General features: G+C 44.6%; 1 protein-coding gene across 3 annotated transcripts in view; it reads left to right on the top strand.

Moving 5' to 3' along the window:
- The window catches only part of SERHL2 (serine hydrolase like 2), a 208,508-nt gene that overhangs the window by 179,112 nt on the left and 6,842 nt on the right, over nucleotides 1–22,554 (top strand). For all 3 annotated transcript variants that reach the window (XM_077277341.1, XM_077277342.1, XM_077277340.1), the window contains 3 exons: nucleotides 1,827–1,861; nucleotides 4,178–4,254; nucleotides 14,228–14,321. In XM_077277341.1, the coding sequence (XP_077133456.1) occupies nucleotides 1,827–1,861; nucleotides 4,178–4,254; nucleotides 14,228–14,321 (206 nt within the window). The remainder of the gene's footprint in view (nucleotides 1–1,826; nucleotides 1,862–4,177; nucleotides 4,255–14,227; nucleotides 14,322–22,554) is intronic.

Genomic DNA, 22,554 nt, shown 5'->3' with positions numbered 1-22,554 from the left:
TTGCATATGAGCACTGATAAGGGTGATTGGTTCTTGTAAATATACGTGATTAAGTCAAAGATGAAATGTTAATATAGAATGACCTACTAAAACTTGTGGGCGGTTCCTCGCAATCTCTGTAACCCAAACTGTGGGAGCGAGGGGGACCGCCCCTTTTATCTCTCCGTAGGGTTTCCTGTTCCTAGGGGCGGATCCCCTCTCTCAGTGGGTGCTGTCGTGGCTCTATAAAAGAGCATTACCGGTACGTAATCCGGTGTTTTCTCTTCGTGGTCTTTTGTGGCATCCTAACATCTATATTTGTGTCAAGCTTACTAGTTATAGGCTCATTTCATTATTAAGAGATTCTTCTTTGTATGTCCCTCATGTGTCTGTGTGCTTGCTGTTTATTCACTGTGGTGCCATTCTTTTGCAGGGAATTACAGGGTCAGTGAGGGTGAGCCAACGTCGAGCGGGGCAGACATTTTGTTTCCCCCTAGGTTGCCAATATCCCTACCCACCCATAACTTAGATTTACCTCTGCTTTAAGTCCCCCTTTTTAGTTTCTATCTAATAAAGTTTTGTATATGGGTTGACTTTTTTAGTGTTGTGTTTAAATTGGGACCTATATTAATATCAGAATTACAGTAAGTGTCTTTCCCTGCACAGCCTCTCATTTTATTCCCCCGCCCTCAGCACATCCCCTAATTTTATTCCCATGCCTTCTGCACAGCCTCTGATTTTAATACACCTCCCCTGCCCATCCCCTAATTTTAGTCCCCCCTTCTGCCCAGCCCCTCATTTCATGCCTCCCCTGCACTTCCTTTCTTTTTATGCCTGCCTGCACAGCCCCCATGTTATGCCCACCCCACACTTCCTGTCTTTTTTTGCTTGCCTGCAAAACCCCTCATTTTATGCCCCCTCGCAAAGCAAATTATTTTATGCCCTCTGCACAGCCCCTCATTATATCCCTCCTCTGCACACCCCCTCATTTTATTCCCCATCCATCTGCAGACCCTTATTTTATTCCCTCTATCTGTCCAACTCCTCATTTTATCCTCCATTTGTACAGCCTCTCATTTTATCTCCCCTTTTTGTACAGCCCCTCATTTTATGTCTCCCTGCACAGTAATATAATTTAAAATAAAGCTTATACTTGCCTAATCCAGGCTCACGTACACAGACGCAAATACAATTGAGTCCAGGGAAAGAGCGAAGGCCAGGGCATAGGTAGAGACAGGGGTGAGCGGTTCCAGTGGCTGACACTGCTCCCCTGTGTGCCCGCGCCCAGTCCTTCACTGTGCTGAATGTCCCCAACCATAGGAAGGTTACAGGTGGCCATAGGCATTCAGCAATTCTTTTTTCAAAGTGTTGTCCCCTCGGATAGGCAAGAAGTAGCGCCCAAGGCAGGTTCCCACCCTGGCTGCTTTTCCCAGCCCTGGTGTTGACTAATGTTCAACCTTCAGCTTAACCCATTTGGTTTTCTCGATAGAAAACAATGAAAGCTTACCTCCTGCAGCGCTGCTTTTCCCAGTGAGTGATATGACATTGTTGTGTCACATGACTTTTGATTGGCTGGACATCATTAATATTCCATTTATGCAGACGCCCCCTTTGATGAAATAGCAGCCGATCAACTTCTGTGAGTAGGGTTGACGCTACTGACAGATTCTGTGCAGTAGCAGACAACCCATTTAACAAAGCTTTTCCTATGGGTTAAACTGGACAAAATAGTTTAAAGTAGTTGCAAAGTTTATAATAACAATAGCATCCCACATACTGTACAAATAGACCAGTTCTTTACTAAAATAGAAATAATTTTTCTGAAGGTTTTTTTGTTTTATTTCTAGGTGTGGTCTTTAGCCGTGACATAAGGATCACTGTGGTAAGATTCAAGCTTTTATTGAAATGCAGAAGGGCTCCAAGAATGCTATATTGCATGCAGTACCACCTATTGTATGTAGCAGTCTTAAAACCAGACTGCATGTGCAGAAGCATATTTCAGGGTGTTTGCACCTCAGCAGTGCAGTGCAGGCAGTCTGATTTGGCTAAGTGCGAGATTTCTGATGTGTTTAAGGGGGAATGTATCTACTTGTGGATAGTGACAAGCCGGCATAAGGAGTGTTTGGTTTGTGTTTAGTTTGACTTTACATCTTAAATCCTGTAGGAAGGCTCCTTAAAGGGTCTGAGTCTTTGTCCTCTTCCTCCCTGAAGAGGATGCTTGTATATTTAAAGGGAATCTGTCAGCAGGTTTTTGCTATGTAATCTGAAGACAGCAGGAGATAGAGGCTGAAAAAAAAAAGAATTCAGTGATGTGTCACTTGTCAAAGAGCATACTGTTGTTTACTAAGTTTGAAGGATTTATTACTAAGATATTAACATTGCCAGACTAGCCTGGGAACCCCCTCCTGTGATAAGCAGCTCACAGTCTATGGACATTGTACATACAGAGCCTGGGGTGGGCAGGGTTAGCATTCTCAGCTCTGCTTCATTCTAAATCTAAGAACTTTGTGTGAGAACTGCTGCACCCAGTTAACGGATACATCGTTGGATTCAGCTTCTCTTTGCTTACATTACAGTGCTCTCAGTTGAGGTAGCAAAAACCTGTTGACAGATTGCCTTTTAATTTCCCAGAAGAGCATTGCATGGCCTATATGTCTTATGTAGTCGCCTTGTCCTCTCCACATAGAAAAATGTTCCCCCTTTTCCTTCTATAGTAACCTACATAAGGTACAGCAGTGGAGTTAGTTTTCTTACCAAATTAGTTATCTTCTCTGGTCCAGTCCTCCTGTTGTCCCCATGACTCTCCGATTACGGGTATGCTCACACTGGCGTATATTCATTCATGCGCGAGAATATGGCTGATTATACTAATGACACTCGGCTTAAACTTTCTCAGAGTTTTAATTAATTTAATTTTTTCATTGTCTCTGTGAGCGTACGTTGGTCTGCACTCAGATGACACCCATAGTCTTGTATGCGTGCGCGTGATCCAATAATTGGATGCACTCTCAGCATGCTGCGATTGTTTTCTCATGCCGAATCATCATAAAACAATCGCAGATCGGCAATGCCCCATAGTATAACATTGGCAGAGGGTGATCCGATAAGACATCTCGGCCGTGTTATACAGTAGTGCGAACGAGCCCTAATACGCACTCTAATATGTGGATTAGTAGCTATTCTCACTATGGACGTCATTCAGAGTCACATTGACCGCTTCCCATCACTTTGCTTTTTTCTACTAGAACGTGCAACTTTCCATTAGGACATGGAAAAGCAGCGATTCTTCACCTGGAGCTGGAGTCTAAGTACTCTTCTAGAAGTCACTTTTTTCCCAACGCCAAACGAGCTCTCAGTGGTTTTCATGGATAGAACTTGTACCTACTTTGGGGCGCCTCACATGTCCATGTATTTTTGCAAAAATAGTGGCCCATACCAAAAATCAAAACACAAAGATGTTTGATTTTGATTGGGCCATGAATCTAAGAAAAAATGTGACATCACGGTGATGCCATCTGTGTGCTGTCTGGCTTTTCTCTGACCGAGAGGAGAAGCATGAGCATCCTTTGCCACTTTTTTATACTGTAAAATAAACCTAATTGTAAGGACACACTGATCAGACTTTCCTGGAAATCTGATCCAAAACACTGATGAAAATTGGTAATTTTTTGCGTTCAAGTTACAGACGCCTGAATGAGCCCAGTTCTTGTTACTAGCACAGAGACAGCGGTGGGGAATGAGAGCTGTCAGTATTTGTGTGTAGTAAACGAAAATCATGCAATTTTTAATGTAAAAAAGTAAAGAAAGAACTTTTCTTTACATAAAGAGTTAATAGGTTGTTTGCTCTGCAAAATGGTGTCTCAAAACAATACAACTGATTCCGCAAAACAAAACAAGCCCTAATAGGAGAAAATAACAAAAATGATGACTGATGGACTGTGACAATGAAAAACAAAATGAGTGAGACTAATACGACCAAATTCTACTTGGCCCTGGGGTTAAGGCTCTAATAATGTGCACTGTAAGAAAGACACTGATTCTATTCACCTCATGTATTTTGTTACGGAGGAAATGATGATTTTGTGTGGGAGTGCTTCTTTAGCATCTCTGATTGAAGAAACAATACTAAAGGAAAGAAAATTCAATTCTAAGCATTGTTTCTTGTCTATGTTCTGTAACTTTTGTTTTATGTCCTTAGAACAATTCAGCACCTCTGTCTCCCGAGCAGTGCTTGCATATCATGAAGTCCATTCAGTCTGACGTCCATATTATACTGTAAGTATTTAATTCCTTAATAGATAATAAGAAGCCTAACTAGGGGTTCAGCAGATTGGGCAAAACACATCTGATTGGGCGCTCATCCTAGGTGACCATGTTTACAGCTGCCGAGGTGCTTCAAAATAATAGTGGGTAAAGAGGAACTTCAGCAGGTAACCAGGCTGTTCATGTGAAAATTTCTCTATACAAAGGCCAAGACTGATATTACCACCATGCAGTGACCATATGGTCGTAGATATCAGTTCTGCAGGAAAGATTAAGAGGTTACAGTACAATTATAGATAGTAAACTACACACAACCACCTTTCTGATGGAGTTGTTCACTTTTCTCCACTTTTTTCTCTCGTCTGCAGAGATTACAACAAACACACATTGACTTCTCAGATTTCCACTACCATCCCCATCTATTACCATCATGATAAAACTGCATTCTGCTGTCACTCCAATGCTGAGCTACTGCTGCCGTATTTATCCATATTACTGCAACTGCTGTGTGGTACAAAACGGTGCCCCACATAATAATAATGTGTCCCTTACAAAGTAAAATTTGCCTTTTGTGCTCTCTAGACAGTAAAGTTGCCTCCTAGAAAATACTAATATCCTCTGTGAGTGCTTTAGAGAATAAAAGTGGTCACATTACATTCCCTGATGCCGCCACAGCTCCCCCCCCACATATTATATTACAACCCCCACTCCGTATCATGGCCCCAAAAGACCCTTACCTTCGCGCGCACACAGTATGATGGTACTCACAGCCCCCCTCCTAACACAGTGCGATACACCCACATCCACAACACCGTAGGATTGACACCCATACAACACAGTGTGATTGCATCACAGTAGTGCACACCAAAAAGTATAACCGCTCTACTGCAAATACGGACTCAAAAAAACTAAACATAAATATACTAGACTCTCATCAGGTCCTGGGGCACAGTCAGCGTCTTGGCGCAGAGGGAGTGACATGGTGACTTCATCATGCTACTTTTGCTGGGACTCTGACAAGTTTGAGCCGAGTGTTATCTTAGTGGGATCAGATTCTCTCGCATGAGAGAATCTGAGCACAGGTGCGGAGAAGATGGAAAACTTTAATTTCTGCAGATGTTGTACTGTACTCGGATGACATCAGCATGAGAAAAAAATAGCAGATCTGCATTGCCCCGTAGTATAACATTAGTCTGAGTGCTACCCAATAAAACATTGGATAGCTCTAGTACGAGTTATACGCTCAAGTGAGTGAGCAATAACTGAGAGACTTTAACTGTATGAGCAGTTGAGCACACCTTTATATGCTCTGTGTGGGACCTTCCTTTTGAATGGGACCAGAATGAATGCCACCTTTTCCCCATTTCACCCACATTAACTCTACCACTGTAGATAATTATGTATGTACATGCAGTTATGAAATGTATTTATGCCTTAATGTGCAGGGCCATATTAGCACATACTGTTGAAAATGTTGGCACACTTAAAATTGTCCCAGAATGTTATTGCAATTACACGTTTTGTTATACGCATGTGTGGACACACAGCGTTATATCTTAATTAACCAAACTATTTGTAGCAAACCAAGAAGAATAGACTGTTATCTGTATGTTGAATTTGTGTTGGCCAAGAAAACAGACTTTTGCTTGTGTAAGACTGTAATATTAACATTTCATATAACATATTGTGTTCTTATCCTTGATGACTAGTGATGTTTACTGATATGCTAATTATGCATTGTGTAGGCCAGATAGTTTGGGAACGTAAAAAACAGAGGAGGAAAAACTATGCAAATAGAATAAGTAATCAAGTAATGCTACATGATCTCATCTCCATTCTTACCCTTTATGTCAATACTGAATGAAGGACACTTGTTAAGTATAAAAAGAGGTTAGATGCCTCTATAGAGAGAGAGACAGCCAGAGATTATGCCAAGACATCCAAACATCCAGGGCACCCTACAGGACTGCTGCCAATTCATCATGGCTCCATCACGAGGGACACAGATCGATCATTCTACAGGAAATAACCTGGAGAACCTCAGCCCCGGTTGGAAGAATACAGATCTGCTCCACTGACCATCGCTGAACCATGGATACGTTTGGAGAAAGCCAGGATTTGGACCCACCTAGCTCCATGGAGACGTTCGGAGAAGCCAGGTTGTGACCCTTGGTTCAACTGGCCTTGTACCTGAATGGACTGTCATCTTCCTATGCTTGCCGTTATCTCCTCTCTGTGTGTGTCACAGGTGGGGTAGTCAATATAAAAAAGGCACTGGCGCACTACTAATGGTACAATCTCAATTAACGGGGTGCAAGAAGAGTGGTAATGTAGATAATGCACAAACAAACAGAAAGAACCACTCCAAAATACTGCACACCACTATATAAATATATATAAAAAGGCAAACTTTTATTGATCAGGAAATATAAAAACACTTAAAGTACACATGTAAAGATCAAGATCCCCAGTGATTCTGCCAGAATAATTTGGCGATACGCGTTGGGCTGCTCCCCACGCTGATCTCTGCCTGCCTTATCTTTCTCCTCCGGCCGCAGCATTTTACTTTTTTGCTGCATGTTCTGTGGGCTCCGGATATTTCCGCCTACCTTTGATTATGCTACTACACTTCGGCACAGTGTCCTAATTAGACTATTCCATTTTTTGTGCCTCTTGGTATCCTGGCACAATACTAATGTTCTTTGTTGGTGCCTTATTCCATGTTGTTGTCTGCTTATTATGGACAGACACTCATAGGTAATTGTGGAAAATCATTCTTATGATCGTTGGTATTGGTATTTATGCACTTTATGCATCTTGTGATACTTGGGTTATTTTACTATTATAGTATCCTTCCATCTGCTTTGTGCCCCTCCGGAGGGAGTTTTGATTGACATCATATACTTGTACATGTGAGGCCATCATCATGATATGATCATATGTATTTTACTGCTTGAATTTATCATTTGACGTTTATGATGACCTCTATTATTCTGGCAGAATCACTGGGGATCTTGATCTTTACATGTGTACTTTTTAAGTGTTTTTATATTTCCTGATCAATAAAAGTTTGCCTTTTTATATATATTTATATAGTGGTGTGCAGTATTTTGGAGTGGTTCTTTCTGTTTGTTTGTACAGGTGGGGTAGTCGACCCTGGGAGCTCTGAAGTAACAGCTGCCATTATCCTGGCGAGTCAGCAGAAGGGTGAGACTCTGTAATGTCCACCGTTTTGGGGTATTTTGCTGGAACTGTTCTATGAGTTATCTGCCTGTTTTGTGGTTCAATAAAGCATTGCCACACTGTTTCACCCTCACCCTGTGTTGTCTGAGTAGTATTATGCCCATGTTAAAAAGAAAGCGGGCGTTTGGCGGGAAAATCCCTGGTCCATGCGATTCCGGCTAGCGGACCCGGGTGCCTGTTGACCCACATGTCTCCACTACATGTTTATTTCCTTTGTGTGTATTGGAACAACACAAAAAAATAGAGACAAAAAAAGCTAATTGGACATAATTTTACACACAACCCCCAAAATGGGTGGGACAAAATTGTTGGCATCCTCAATTTAATATTTGGTTGCACACATTTTAGAATAACTGCAATCAATCGTGCCTTCTCCCAGCTGCAATTTAAAGATCTCTCCACAGGTGTTCCAATGGGATTTAGATCCCGGCTCTTTGCTGGCTATTTCAGAACTCTCCAGCACGTTGTTTCCATCCATTTCTTTGTGCTTCTTGAAGTATGTATGGGATCATTGTCCTGCTAGAAGACCCATTACCTAGGACACAAACCCAGCTTTCTGACACTAGGCACTACATTTCAATCCAAAATTCTTTGGTAATCTTCAGATTTCATGATGCCTTGCACACAGTAAAGGCAGCCAGAGGCAGGAAAACAACCTCAAAATATCTTAGACCCTACAGTCAAATATGGTGGAGGTTCAGTGTTCTTCTCTTTGTAGGTCTCATTCCATTTTCGGTAAAAAATAGAATGATGTACTTTACAAAAAAGCTTCATCTTGGTCTCACCTGTCCACAAGACACTTTCCCAGAAGGAATTTTACTTAGATACATTTTGACAAACTGCTGTCTAGCTTTTTATGTCTGTGTCAGCAGTGGTGTCTTCCTGGGTCTCCTGACTTAGCGTTTCAATTCTTTGAAATGTTGACGGATAATTTGCACTGACACTGACAGACACTTTGAACCTGCAGGACAGATTGAATTTCTTTTGAACTTGATTGGGGCTGCTTGTCCACCATCCAGACTATCCTGTATTGCAACCTTTCATCAATTTTTCTCTGCCGTCCAGGGACATTAGCTACAGTGCCAAGGATTGTGAAACTTCTTGCCTAAGTTGCGCACTGTGGACAAAGGCACATCAATATCTCTGGAGATGGACTTGTAAACTTGAAATTGTTGTTATTTTTCAGCAATTTTGATTATCAAGTCCTCAGACAGTTCTCTTCTCCTTTTTCTGTTCTCCATGCTTATTGTGGCACACACAGACACGCAATGCAAAGATTGAATCAACTTTTTTTCCCCTTTCTCTCTGATTTCGGGTGTGAATTTCAGATTGCACACACTTGTTACTTGCCACAGGTGAGTTTGAACAAGTATCAGCATGCTTGAAACAAAGTTGTTTACCCACAATGTTGGAAAGGTGCCCAAAATTTTGTCCAGACAATTTTTGGGTTTAAATTGTGTCCAATGTTCCTTTTTTTCTCTCTTTTTTGTTATTCCATTACAAACAACTGAATCAAACATGTACAGTGGGTACAAAAAGTATTCAGACCCCTTTAAATGTCTCACTCTTTGTTTAATTGCAGCCATTTGGTAAATTCAAAAAAGAACATTTTTTTTCTCATTAATGTGCACTCTGCACCCCATCTTGACTTAAAAAAAAAAAAAAAAAGCAGAAGTGTATAAATTTTTTCATATTTATTAAAAAAGAAAAACTGAAATATCACATGGTCATAAGTATTCAGACCCTTTGCTCAGTATTGAGTAGGAGTACCCCTTTGAGCGAATACAGCCATGAGTCTTCTTGGGAATGATGCAACTAGTTTTTCACACCTGATTTGGGGATCCTCTGCCATTCTTCCTTGCAGATCCTCTCCAGTTTCTTCAGGTTGGATGGTGAACATTGGTGGACAGCCATTTTCAGGTCTCTCCAGAGATGCTTAATTGGGTTTAGGTCAGGGCTCTGGCTGGGCCAGCCAAGAATGGTCACAGAGTTGTTCTGAAGCCACTCCTTTGTTATTTTAGCTGTGTGCTTAGTGTCATTGCCTTGTTGGAAGGTGAACCTTCAGCAAAGTCTGAGGTCCAGAGCACTCTGGAAGAGGTTTTCATCCAGGATATCTGTATACTTGGCCGAATTCATGTTTCCTTCAATGACAACCAGTCGTCCTGTCCCTGCAGCAGCAAAACACCCCTATAGCATGATGCTGCCACCACGTTTCACTGTTGGGATTGTATTGGGCAGGTGATGAGCAGTGCCTGGTTTTCTCCACACATACCGCTTAGAATTATCACCAAAAAGGTCTATCTTCGTCTCATCAGACCAGAGAATCTTATTTCTCATATTCTGGGAGTCCTTCATGTGTATTTTTTTTTAGCAAACTCTATACGGGCTTTCATATGTCTTGCACTGAGGAGAGGCTTCCGGCGGGCCACTCTGCCATAAAATCCCGACTGGTGAAGGGCTGCAGTGATAGTTGACTTTGTGGAACTTTCTCCCATCTCCCTACTTCATCTCTGGAGCTCAGCCACAGTGATCTTGGGGTTCTTCTTTACCTCTCTCACCAAGGCTCTTCTCCCACGATTGCTCAGTTTGGCTGGACGGCCAGGTCTAGGAAGACTTCTGGTGGTCCCAAACTTCTTCCATTTAAGGATTATGGAGGCCACTGTTCTCTTAGGAACCTTGAGTACTACAGAAATTCTTTTGTAACCTTGGCCAGATCTGTGCCTTGCTACAATTCTGTCTCTGATCTCCTTGGCCAGTTTCTTTGACCTCATGATTCTCATTTGGTCTGATATGCATTGTGAGCTGCGAGGTCTTATATATAGACCGGTGTGTGCCTTTCCAAATCAAGTCCTATCAGTTTAATTAAAAATAGCTGGACTCCAATTCAGGAGTAGAACCATCTCAAGGAGGAGCACAAGGAAATGTACAGCATGCGACTTAAACATGAGTGTCTGAGCAAAGGGTCTGAATACTTATGACCATGTGATATTTCAGTTCTTCTTTTTTAATAAATATACAAAAATGTATTTTTTTTTTCAGTCAAGATGGGGTTTAGAGTTTACATTAATGAGAAAAAATTTACTTTTTTGAATTTACCAAATGGCTGCAATGAAACAAAGAGTGAAAAATTTAAAGGAGTCTGAATACTTTCCGTACCCACTGTATATACCAAAACATGTGTAATTGTGATAATTTTCTGGGAGAAACACTTCATTATCTGGAGCAATTTCAAGAGTTCCAACACTTTTAGCCATGACTTTATATACATCTACACTGCAATATATATACCCCTTAATATTGGTATTGCCACACCAAGAGGAAAATGTGTGGAGTTATGGAAATCAAAGGATGAATAGACATGTCACTAATCTGAAAATGATAAGATGGAAGCAACTTTTTCAAAACATGTCTATCTTTAGTATCAAGTGTGAGCGCCACATGTAGAAATCCTCGCATTTACACGCCTTGGCTGCTATCAATGAGGTTATTAATGGTTGTTTGACAAATGTTCTGCCACGCTGAACGCAATTTAAAAAACACCAAAAGAAAAGGGGCGCTCCTTTGTTCAGAACCATCTGGAATGAGGCAGTAAGAATGTGGTAAATTGGGGTGCTAACCCTTAAAAGTTTTTCAGGTGATAAGCACAACTCTATGAAAAGACACTAATGGGATACAAGCACCTCTCAGTAGGTGGACTTTGCTGATCCATATGCTGGAATACTCCACTTCCTGCTGCAACGGATTTCCGGAAGACATCCAACTGTTGTAGAAGGCACTGGTGAAACAACATTTGGACGGGCGCTGCCAGAACAGTTATCATCTGAATACAACTGAATGTATAGATGAAGAATTTGGGGGGAATAAACACTCCTTAATAATTGTGAAGCTAAGGCCTCTTGGTAGCGCTTCTCCCGTGGTCTCCAGATAGAGACTGGAGTGGAGGTCTATTTTTTTCAGCAACGAGTCTCGTTTTTGTCTTAGATGCAATGATAAGCGGAAATTGGTCTTGAGACCATATGGGCAACAGGTACACGAACAGCTCGGTGATGCATTTATTTGGTCATGGAACCATTAGTATGGCCATTTCTCCAAATTGTCAACACTGCAACTCCAGGTCGCACGTTTCTTGTGCTACTGTGAGCAGCCTGCATGGCCTAAATGTGCTACCATGGCATTCAACATCACTGAACTTTATCTCCAGTTGATCACATCTAAGATTTCATTGGTCTGCAATTGCAAAGGTAGCTGCCAGCATTACATCTTGGTGATTTGCTGCCCAAGTGCATTCAGTGCAAAAAGGACAAAACAAAAAGAAGTGATCCAACATCCCAGATAATAGAAAATGTGCAAAACCTTATTTAGGCTGTGTGCACACGTTTCTGTTTTTTCACATTTTTCGCTATAAAAACGCATAAAAAAACGCATACATTATGCATCCCATCGGATTTTTTGTGTTTTTCCTGCTATTTAATGCATTGGAAAGCTCCGGAAAAAAACGCGTCAAAAACGCGCAAAAAACCGAGTCAAAATCGCGAAAAAAAAATGCATGCGGATTTCTTGCAGAAAATGTCCGGTTTTGCTCAGGAAATTTCTGCAAGAAATCCTGAACGTGTGCACATAGCCTTAAAGGATCAGACATAGAGAGGGAAGGGAAGGATGATATGCATACGTAGGGTGCACGTGATGTACAGGAATCAATCACCGAATACAATATATATCAAAATGGGCACCATAGTATACCCATATAAATGACTACTTATTGCACACCCCATTTGGCTTGAATTATTATATGCACAACCTGATCGAAAATATAAGTTGTAAATACCACCTTATCAAACATACGATTGTTGTGAATGTAGATTAATAGTATAAGTGCATATACCCAAAAGTGCAGAGGGATCACTCCATAGATGCTCTCCCACCCCTGTTCTGCATTCAGTGCTGCAAAACAGTCTTCAGACAACCATTAATAACCTCAATTATGGAAGCCAATTGTGGAACCGTGGGGATTTCTGACCATAACACTCATTCTCAATATTTAATTAATAAAGATATCATTTACATGTCTATCCATCCAGTGATTTCTTAATTCTTCAACTTTTCTGTTAAAAAAAGGTTGCTGAATTCATTTTATACATGTCCCTTTTTGTAATGGCTGTGTCTGACCGTGCAGGAACATGGACTTACCATACTGAAACTCCTGGGCAAGGGAGGAAGCAAAAGAGTATACAGTCTTTACAGCACGGGATCACAGCTGGTGTTTTTTGTTTTTAATTGTAATTTACCTCACAATCATCAAAATCTTTTCCTCACAGAACGAATCAGCTGCGATCCCCTGCTATAATGTCTGTATACTCTTTCTCACCCCCTCCCCTGCCCAGGAGATGTGGTATGATTTAGACCCCCATTGCACAGTACACAGAAGGGGCACATTTTAAGATTATTTCCATACATGAACCTTTTATTTAAACATATCCAGTTACAGAACTAATTGTTATTCGGAGATCTATTGATTAAAATTTACCGAATTTTTCAGACTATAAGACGCACCCCAAAATTTGGGATGTAAAATGGGGGGAAAAAAGATATTTATAAGATGGGGGTCCGTCTTATAGTCTGAATTTAAGGTATCTTACCTGAGGGCCGGGGGCAGTGGAGCGGGGTCATGGGAGGCATGGGACACTTTCTCAAGAACCCGGTGGCTGCAGAAGTGGAGCAATGCTGCGGGCTCTAGGCGGGAGGAGGGGGTATCCCAGCGGTGCAATGCTGCGGGCCCGGTGTTGGTGGTGAGGCAGAGCAGAGTGCATTGTGTGAAGCAGGGTCCCTTCCTCAAGAAGCCGGTGGTGGCAGCAGTGTAGCGATGCTGCGAACTCGGTGTTGGCTGTGAGCAGAGCAAAGTGCATCATTGGATTCCTGTCCTGGCAGCCATTTTCCTGAAGCCGTGGGCCGCTGGAGGTGGTGCGTGTGCAGATTGAGAACTCAGGCCAGCCGAAATCACAATCTGTGCACGTGTGGCCTCTGGAAGGTATTTCCCTGAAACCCACAGACTCCGGAAAATGGCTGCCTCCAGCGGCCCACAGCTTCAGGAATATGGCCATCAGGAAACCAATGATGCACTCCGCTTTGCCAACTGCTGACATCGGGCCCGCAGCATCGCTATACTTTGCCACTGCAGGCTTCTTGAGGAAGGGAACCCTACTCCACCACCGCCATAACCTCCCTATAAGCCTGCATTTGGACTAGAAGACGTACCTGCCATTTTCTTCACAAATTTTTGGGGAAAAAGTGCGTCTTAGAGTCCGAAAAATACAGTACTTTGTAACTTACATGGGTTTTCCCATATGAAGTGTCCACAGGGATTGCTCTGCATAACCTCTTCATTTCTTTGACTCTCCTGATGCCACATGAGGTATCTTGCAATCAAGCGACTACATACATCTTTAGAGATAACATAATATTACATATTGCTGCCATAATTAAATTTGAATTTTTAAAGGGGCACAAATAACCAATATTGAAGTGTGTATGCATTCTTTGGGCCACCCTGTATATTTCCAAAATGTGTTAATTGAGCCTGAGACAGTAAAAGTGTTCTGGTTTTTATGTTGTGTTGGCAGACTGTGTTTTATTGCATTCCCAATGGTATGAAGCCTGCATATACTGCATGTAGGGCCGGCAGCTGCCATATATTTTATGGTACCAACTACTACCAGGCCATATGATCACAAACGTTTTCTCACAGGGCAAATGAGGGAATATCCGCTGACTTAATGAGAGGAGTTTACACAGATGTAGGACAAACCCTGCTGCGTGGATTCAAAGAAAACTTGAAGGAGGTTAGTCTGTTACGATTTGTTTGGCACTTGAAGGCTATTGTTTCTGCAGATACCATTGTGCATTAAAGGATAAATCGTTTCATTAACCTGATAATAAACAAGCTCTGTATATTCATAGCTCCGGTCATGGGTCTTAATTCAGCACCATTGTAAATTTACAGCTAGTGATTAAAGTTCCCTTTCCTGAAATCTAGCAGGAGCAGGTAAATTCTCCGGCTGTCAAATGCAGCCGAGGACCCCAAATTGAAGACAGCAGCAGTTTATCACTGCTGGTAATGGCAGTTTATTACTGCTGGTAATTACCGCTGGTTGGCTGGTCTTCAGTGCCCTTTCAGGTCATTAAAGAAGACACTTCCTCACTTGTTAAGAGGCTGAAGAGCTGAATAAAACGTGGTTCTTTTTCAGTATTTCACTTCTGTACTTTGCAGATATGTTGGTTTGAAAGCTTATTTTGCCTAATATGCTAACTGTAACGGGGTCTACTGTGCTGTAGTACCTCTTTAGGTACCACCCCGTGTTTCAGGAGGTCCACTCTGCCTTGGCTGGATTCTGAATGAAGGACGCTGGCTGGAATTGTTTGGTTACATGCGTGCATATAAAATCTCACTGCTTCTCCACGTATTTCCAGTCTAACAACACTTTATTCACAGCACACAGAATATATAACACAGATACAGAGGGCAGGCCAATAGAAAAACAGCAGACCAGACATACATTACAATAGCCGCAGGGGGCCGGAGCCAGCCAATATTTACTGTGGGAATTACAAAGGTGGGGGAGGTCAGAAGGAGTATATCTTGTCCAGAGGCGCAGCCTGTGGACTGATGCATTTCACATGGAACCTATTATACATACATATACTGCATAACATATTCTTGGTGCTGGGGGGTTCTGTAACACGGCTCCCCTTTTCAGCGACGCGATCGGCATACACAGTCTGATCCTTAACGGATCGGTTTGGGGATGACCGAAGTTTATGGGGTTGGTACAAGTTCCGTTTGTCGACTTAGTCCATCGGCGTTACCGTTTTGTTTGCCGGGTCTGTAGTGGATGGTGAAGTCCAGAGGTTGTAGGGCTAAACTCCACCGCAGCAATCTGGCGTTGTTTCCGGAGACCCGATTAAGCCAGACTAGGGGATTATAGTCCGTTAGGAGGGAAAACTGTCGTCCATACAAATATGGTTGTAACTTTTTGAGTGCCCATACTATTGCCAGGCACTCCTTCTCGATGGCCGCATAGCTCACTTCACGGGGCAGTAGTTTCCGACTCAGGTAAGCTACCGGGTGTTCTTGGCCGTCCGGCCCGACTTGGCTTAGTACTCCCCCAATCCAAACATAGAAGCGTCCGTGTGAACAAGGAAACGTTTAGTTGGATCGGGTGCGGCTCTTGGTTCTTACAGGTCAGATCAGTGAGGGGCTTGGCCACGCTGCTGTAATTGGGAACGAATTTCCTGTAATACCCCGCTGTCCCTAGAAACGCCATGACCTGGGTTTTAGTGCGTGGGGTGGGCAATTTGGCTATGGCCTCAATCTTGGCTGGTTCTGGTCTCTGTTTTCCACTTCCCACCCAATGCCCTAAATACTGAACCTCTGCTTTGCCCACGTGACACTTGTTTGGGTTCAGGGTGATTCTGGCCTTGTGGATCCTGTCTAATTTCTGTCTCTAGGTGATTTAGATGCTCTTCCCATGTCGCGCTGTAGATGGCGATGTCATCCAGGTAGGCACAAGCATAGTCCTGGAGACCATCCAGAAGCCGGTCAGCCAGCCTCTGGAAGGTCGCCGGGGCAGTCTTCATCCCGAATGGCATAACTCGAAACTGGAATAAGCCGAACGGGGTGACAAATGCAGACTTGGGAATAGCGTCAGGACTAAGGGGAATCTGCCAGTAGCCTTTGCATAGATCGATGGTGGTCAAATACTTTGCCCCTGCCAGCCGGTCTAACAACTCATCCACACGCGGCATGGGATACGCATCCGTCACTGTTTTCTCATTGAGCTTACGATAGTCTACACAAAACCGTGTAGTCCCATCCTTCTTGGGCACTAACACTACGGGGGATGCCCAGGGACTATCTGACTCTTCAATGACCCCTAAACGCAACATCTCTTGTATCTCTTGTCGCATCCCTTCTCGTACAGACTCAGGGACGCGGAAGGGGGGTTGTCGCAGGGGGTCTGATCCTGGGTCTCAACCTTGTGTTGTGCCAGGCGAGTGTACCCTGGTCTCCCTGATAACATCCTCTGTCGCTGCCTCAACAACGCCTCCGCCTGCTGTCTCTCCCGGGGACCTAGGTCTTCACCCAAGTGTACCTGGTCCCATGTTTTAGACTGAGTCCTTTCCCCTAAAACATCAGGCAAGGGAAGTCCGGATAAATCCTCTGCTTCAGGTGCACAGATGGCCACTACCTCTTCAGGGCGCTCCCGGTAGGGCTTCAGCATATTCACGTGGAACATGCGGATAACCCTGGGGTCGTCACAATCGGCGACATTATAGGTGGTGTCGGCTATTTTCCCTACTACCTGGTAGGGCCCCTGCCATGCAGCTTGGAATTTGTTCTGCCTAGTGGGCTCTAACACCAGGACCTTCTGTCCTATTTCCAAGGTGCGCTCTCTGGCCCTCCGATCGTACCATACGCGCTGGCGCCGCTGAGCCTCCTGCATGTTCCCACGTACAGCCTGGGTCAGCTCCTGTAGGCGGTCCCGGAATTCCAGCACATAGGGTACAATAGGTACTCCTTCTATGATGCCCTCCCCTTCCCAGTGTTCTAGCACTAAGTCTAGGGGTCCCCTTACCCATCTCCCGTACACCAGTTCGAACGGGGAGAACCCCGTGGATTCTTGGGGCACCTCCCGATAGGCAAACAGGAGGTGAGGCAAGAATTTCTCCCAGTCCCTGTAGGTCCTGGTAAAAGTCCCAATGAGTTGTTTTAACGTCCCGTTAAAGCGTTCACACAACCCATTGGTTTGCGGATGGTACGGGGCGCTTCTAATGGACTTTACGCCGCACAGCTTCCACAGTTGGTTGGTCACCTCTGCTGTAAACTGGGTACCCTGGTCCGAGATAATCTCCCTGGGAAATCCAACCCGTGAGAAAACCTGGAGCAGGGCAGCCGCCACCGTCTCTGCCAGTATGTTAGGTAACGCAACCGCCTCTGGATACCGTGTGGCATAATCTACCACTGTCAATATATACTTTTTCACTGACGGACTGGGTTTGGCTAACGGCCCTATCACATCGACTGCTACTCGGCTAAATGGTTCCTCCACAATGGGGAGGGGGCTTAATTTGGCCTTGCATCGATCTCCCCTCTTGCCAATGCGCTGGCAACTGTCACAGGTCTGGCAGTACTGACGAACATCATAGGTTACCCCCGGCCAAAAGAAGTTTTGTGTCAGACGATGCCTGGTGCGACTGACGCCGAAGTGCCCGGCCAAGGGTATGTCATGAGAGATTCGCAGTAACTCCTGCCTGTACTTCTTGGGAACTACCAGCTGTCGTTTTATAGTGGGGCTCGTCCCTGTGTGGTGCTGCTCTGTGATCCGGTAGAGGAGTCCCTGCTTCCACATAAACTGTTCCCCTTCCAGTACCCCTCTCCCCTCTTGTGCCTTCCCACGATATCCCTCCAATGAAGGATCCTCAAGTAACTCCCTCTTAAATTCATCTGGTGTGGCCCAAGAAATGTGCCTGGCTATGGGAATACGTGTAGGGCTGGGATGTCTTACCTGGGCCTCCTCTGAGTGATTTCGCCTCCGCAGCTCGAGCTTGTCTCCAGGTGGTCACAGGATATGTCTCAGCCAGAGGGGCAACCGAGAAGGCAGACATGGGCCCCAAGTCATTTCCCAGCAAGACATCTGTGGGCAAACCCTCCATCAAGCCGACCTCAACAAGGCCATCCCCGACTCCCCAGTTTAGGTGAATCCGGGCAGTGGGCAGTCGATGTATGGCTCCCCCTGCTACACGGACTGCCACTGTCCGGTCTGTCTTCTCTTGGTCCCGGACGAGATGAGGCTTCACAAGGGTCAAAGTTGCCCCGGAATCTTAGTCCCTGCATACGTTTCCCATTAACCCACACGACCTGTCGATGCTGTTGTCGATTATCTGCCCGGGCTGCCTGCACGGGGTTCACTTCATGCAGCACTTCCTCCATCTTTTCCACCCCTTGGTTAGTCGTAGCCCCCAATGTCGGGTCAACTTCGCCTTGGTAGCAGTGTACAGCGGCCCGGCTGAAGGTAGCTGTTCCCGCCTTTGGCCACTGGGTATGCTGAGTCCGGTTGGGACATTGTCTTTGCAGGTGGCCCAGCTGATGGCAGGTGTGGCATCGCGCCCCAGGGGAACTGTGGTAGGCCGGTTTTTAGCTGGTCCCCCTACAATCTTCGGTGGTTTGGGGCCCTCCAGGTCCATGGGTGGACCCCTAGTGACCATCTTTGATCCGGACAACTGAGGCCTCCTGGCATCATGATGTTCATCGACCAGACGAGCGGCTTCCTCAAGAGTCGTTGGACGCCTGTCCTGACGCTATTCCTGTGTCTCGGGGGTTAGTCCATTAAAGAATCGTTCTAACAAGACGAGCTAAAGGACGTCCTCCTTAGTGGTTGCTTGGCTCCCTTGTACCCACTGTAGCAGTGACCGCCGTAATTTACAGGCCCATTCAGCGTGGGTATCGATTACTCGTTTTATAAGTCCACGGAACTTTTGGCGGTATGCCTCTGGTGTCAGCGCATACCGGGCCAAGATCACTTCTTTGATCCGCTCATAGTCCATACAGTCCTCATTAGGTACCGTGCGATAGGCGTCCGCTGCCCGGCCTGTCAGCTTGCTGGCCAGAATCTGAACCCGTTCCTGCGGCTTCACTTGATGAAGGGCACACTGCCGCTCAAAGTCCTGCAGAAAGCCATCAATGTCTTCCTCTGCCTCCCCCAACTGTCGTAAGGCATTATACTGGATCTTTTTGTGGCTTACTGTTGAAGGTACCTGGGCGGAGGCCAGAGCTCTCCCTGCTCGCTGACTCTCCTCTCTCCGCTCTGCCATCTCCATCTTGGCCAGCTCCACTTTGGTCCGCTCTGCCATCTCCATCTTGGCTAGCTCTATCCTGGTCTGCTCTGCCATCTTTTCCTTCAGATCAGTACGCACATCAGCCATCACCTCTCGTATGATCTCTACTGCAGGGTTTGGGCCATAGAACACCAGTCTGTTCTTTACCTCCCTCTGGAATTCAGTCTCCTCCACGTTCACATTGGGGGGCACTGCACCGTCGTGTTCCATGATGGCTGCTATCAAATCCGCTTTTGTTTTGTTGCTGGCGATTAACGCTCGGGCTTCCACAAGATCTTTTAATGTAGTCCTCTTTAACTTCTGGTAGTTGTTTTCCATTCATTCCTTTCCTCCTGTAGAAGGGGTCTCACATCCCGCTGTCTGTCACCAGTGTAACGGGGTCTACTGTGCTGTAGTACCTCTTTAGGTACCACCCCGTGTTTCAGGAGGTCCACTCTGCCTTGGCTGGATTCTGAATGAAGGACGCTGGCTAGAATTGTTTGGTTACATGGGTGCATATAAAATCTCACTGCTTCTCCACGTATTTCCAGTCTAACAACACTTTATTCACAGCACACAGAATATATAACACAGATACAGAGGGCAGGCCAATAGAAAAACAGCAGACCAGACATACATTACAATAGCCGCAGGGGGCCGGAGCCTGCCGATATTTACTGTGGGAATTACAAAGGTGGGGGAGGTCAGAAGGAGAATATCTTGTCCAGAGGCGCAGCCTGTGGACTGATGCATTTCACATGGAACCTATTATACATACATATATTGCATAACATATTCTTGGTGCTGGGGGGTTCTTTTTTCAGCCAAGGGGATAATAGTTTCTTCTCTCAGAGCATTTACTTTTTCCCCTGTTTTGACGCTGCCTAATCATAAGATGGCAGCAGCACTGCACCATAAAGGAGAAAGAACTTACTTTGTCAGTTTGAAGTGGTAAGTGCGCAGTCAAATGGCGATATAAACCGAATTAGCTTTTGAACCCATTTTGTGCCCGTGTGTCCAGCATTTTTTTTTATTTGTCCATTTCCAGCTTCATTTTTTTTAAGACCCTGTCTTCCAATTTGCATATACAGTATCTTCAATAAAATGGCTTGGATAGCGTAGTATGCGCACATGCTGTCTCCAGCGCCGTTTTATTGAAGTAATATCCTACAATATCAACACAGCAGTGCACACGAGTTGGCCATAGGGATAATGGCGATGTGCAGTGCACGTGTATACTGCTGTGTTGAGGTTGTAGTACATTACTTTAATAAAATGGCGCCGGATAGCGCGGTATGTGCATGTGCTGACTCTGGTGCCATTTTATTAATGGCACCGGAGTCAGCACATGCACATACCGCGCTATCCGGCGCCATATTATTGAAGACACTATAGGCGAATTCACAGACACCGTGTCTTAAGAAAAAAATGTCTCTGAACATCGCAGTATGTGCACGCGCTGACTTTGGCATCATTTTATTGAAGTATTGTACTACAAAAATATTAACCTGCAGAAAAAATGCTATTAATTTGCAGATATGCAATTAATCTGTAGGTTAATAGCGCTATTATGCTGCCCGGCGTCTGCACGCAGCTGAATGCAGTGGGGAGAAAATTAACTTTATTGTCCAGCCAACATTCGGTTTCAGTCATGGAGGCAGGGGCGGTGCCAGTTCTTTAACCGCTCTGAGTATACAGAGCAGCTGTTGTAAGGCCCTGAGTGACAGTGGCTCTACATTGAGGTTGTCTGTCAGTCAGGGCCGGTGGCATGGTGACAGCAGCCGCTCGGTATACTCAGAGAGATAACTGAATCGGAGCCGACCCCATGACTGAAACCGAATGCTGCAATGGAGAACAAAGAACATTTTCTACCCGCTGCGTTCTGGCGCTGGTTAGCGTCATAACACTATTAACCGCGTATCTACAGGTTAACAGCATTATTTGTGGTGACAGGTTCCCTATAACATAGTACAAAAATGTACCATTAAAAATGCTCGCCACCCGGGCATAGAACGGGTTCAATAGCTAGCCGTGTTATATGCTCTCCCATTGCTGTTGTTCCATACATTCACACAAAAACCATTTCTACACACCTTTTTCCTGCTTCCTTGCAGCACGTCCGCTTTAAATACTTAATAAAATTGCACCTGATTCAGCGCATACATAGTCCGCTATCCAGCGCCATTTTGTTGAAGACACTATCTTCAAATATGGCTTCAATAGAATGGTGCCAGAAATCGCGCTATGGGTGGGTGCTGACTCTGGCGCCACACTCCCCTTCCAGTCTCGTCCTCCTCACGATCTATTAATGCTAAATCTGTAGTTCTGACTCCTGCCACACTGTGCAGGCGCAGTCTATACAGGCTTCGGACAGAAGGACGCATCCAGCATTATATTATACATGAGATTGGAACACACTGCATGAACTGGCCAGTGGCTCTACCAACCCGAGCGTGACAGCTGCATAGAAATACATGAGGCTGTCACGTTCTGGTCGGCAGTCAATGCACTGTATTCCAATCTTGGTCTGATTTATACAGTCGCCTGATTGTGCCCATAGACTGGTATGTCTGACCTTATTACATGAAGATTTGCTCACTCCCGGTGCTTCTAATGTTCGTAAGGGGAGTGCAATTATATACAACACTCTAAATCTGTCTCCGGTAACGGAGAATGATACCCCTATACTTTGCATAGATCCATAGCATTGTATATGACACTTACTGATCATGCAATCATCAGCAAGGGAAGAGGAGAGCTGCGACAGTGTCACATTTGTTACATACAACACTCTGGATCCATGTCTAATAACGAGTCATTATTGCCCCATACATGGGATAGATCCAAAGCATTTCTATGTAATGACCCACATTTCCGCTCGCCTCCTCTCCTTGTGTATATAATGACCGTAAGGCCATGTGCACACGTTCAGGTTTTTTTGCGTTTTTTCGCGATAAAAACGCTATAAAAACTCATTAAAAACGCATGCATTATGCATTCTATCATTTAGAATGCATTGTGCATGTTCTGTGCACATGGATGCGTTTTTTTCCGCGAAAAAAACGCATCACGGTAAAAAAATGAGTATGTTCATTAATTTTGCGTTTTTTCTGCGTTTTTCCCGCATTTCTATGCATCTGGGAAAAAACGCACAAAAAACGCGTCAAAAACGCAAAAAAAAACGCATGCGGATTTCTGGCA

Source organism: Ranitomeya variabilis, chromosome 8 (assembly GCF_051348905.1).
Source record: "Ranitomeya variabilis isolate aRanVar5 chromosome 8, aRanVar5.hap1, whole genome shotgun sequence".
NCBI lineage: Eukaryota > Metazoa > Chordata > Amphibia > Anura > Dendrobatidae > Ranitomeya > Ranitomeya variabilis.
The sequence above is the reverse complement of the archived record's forward strand: the minus strand, read 5'-3'. Positions and strand labels throughout refer to the sequence as shown.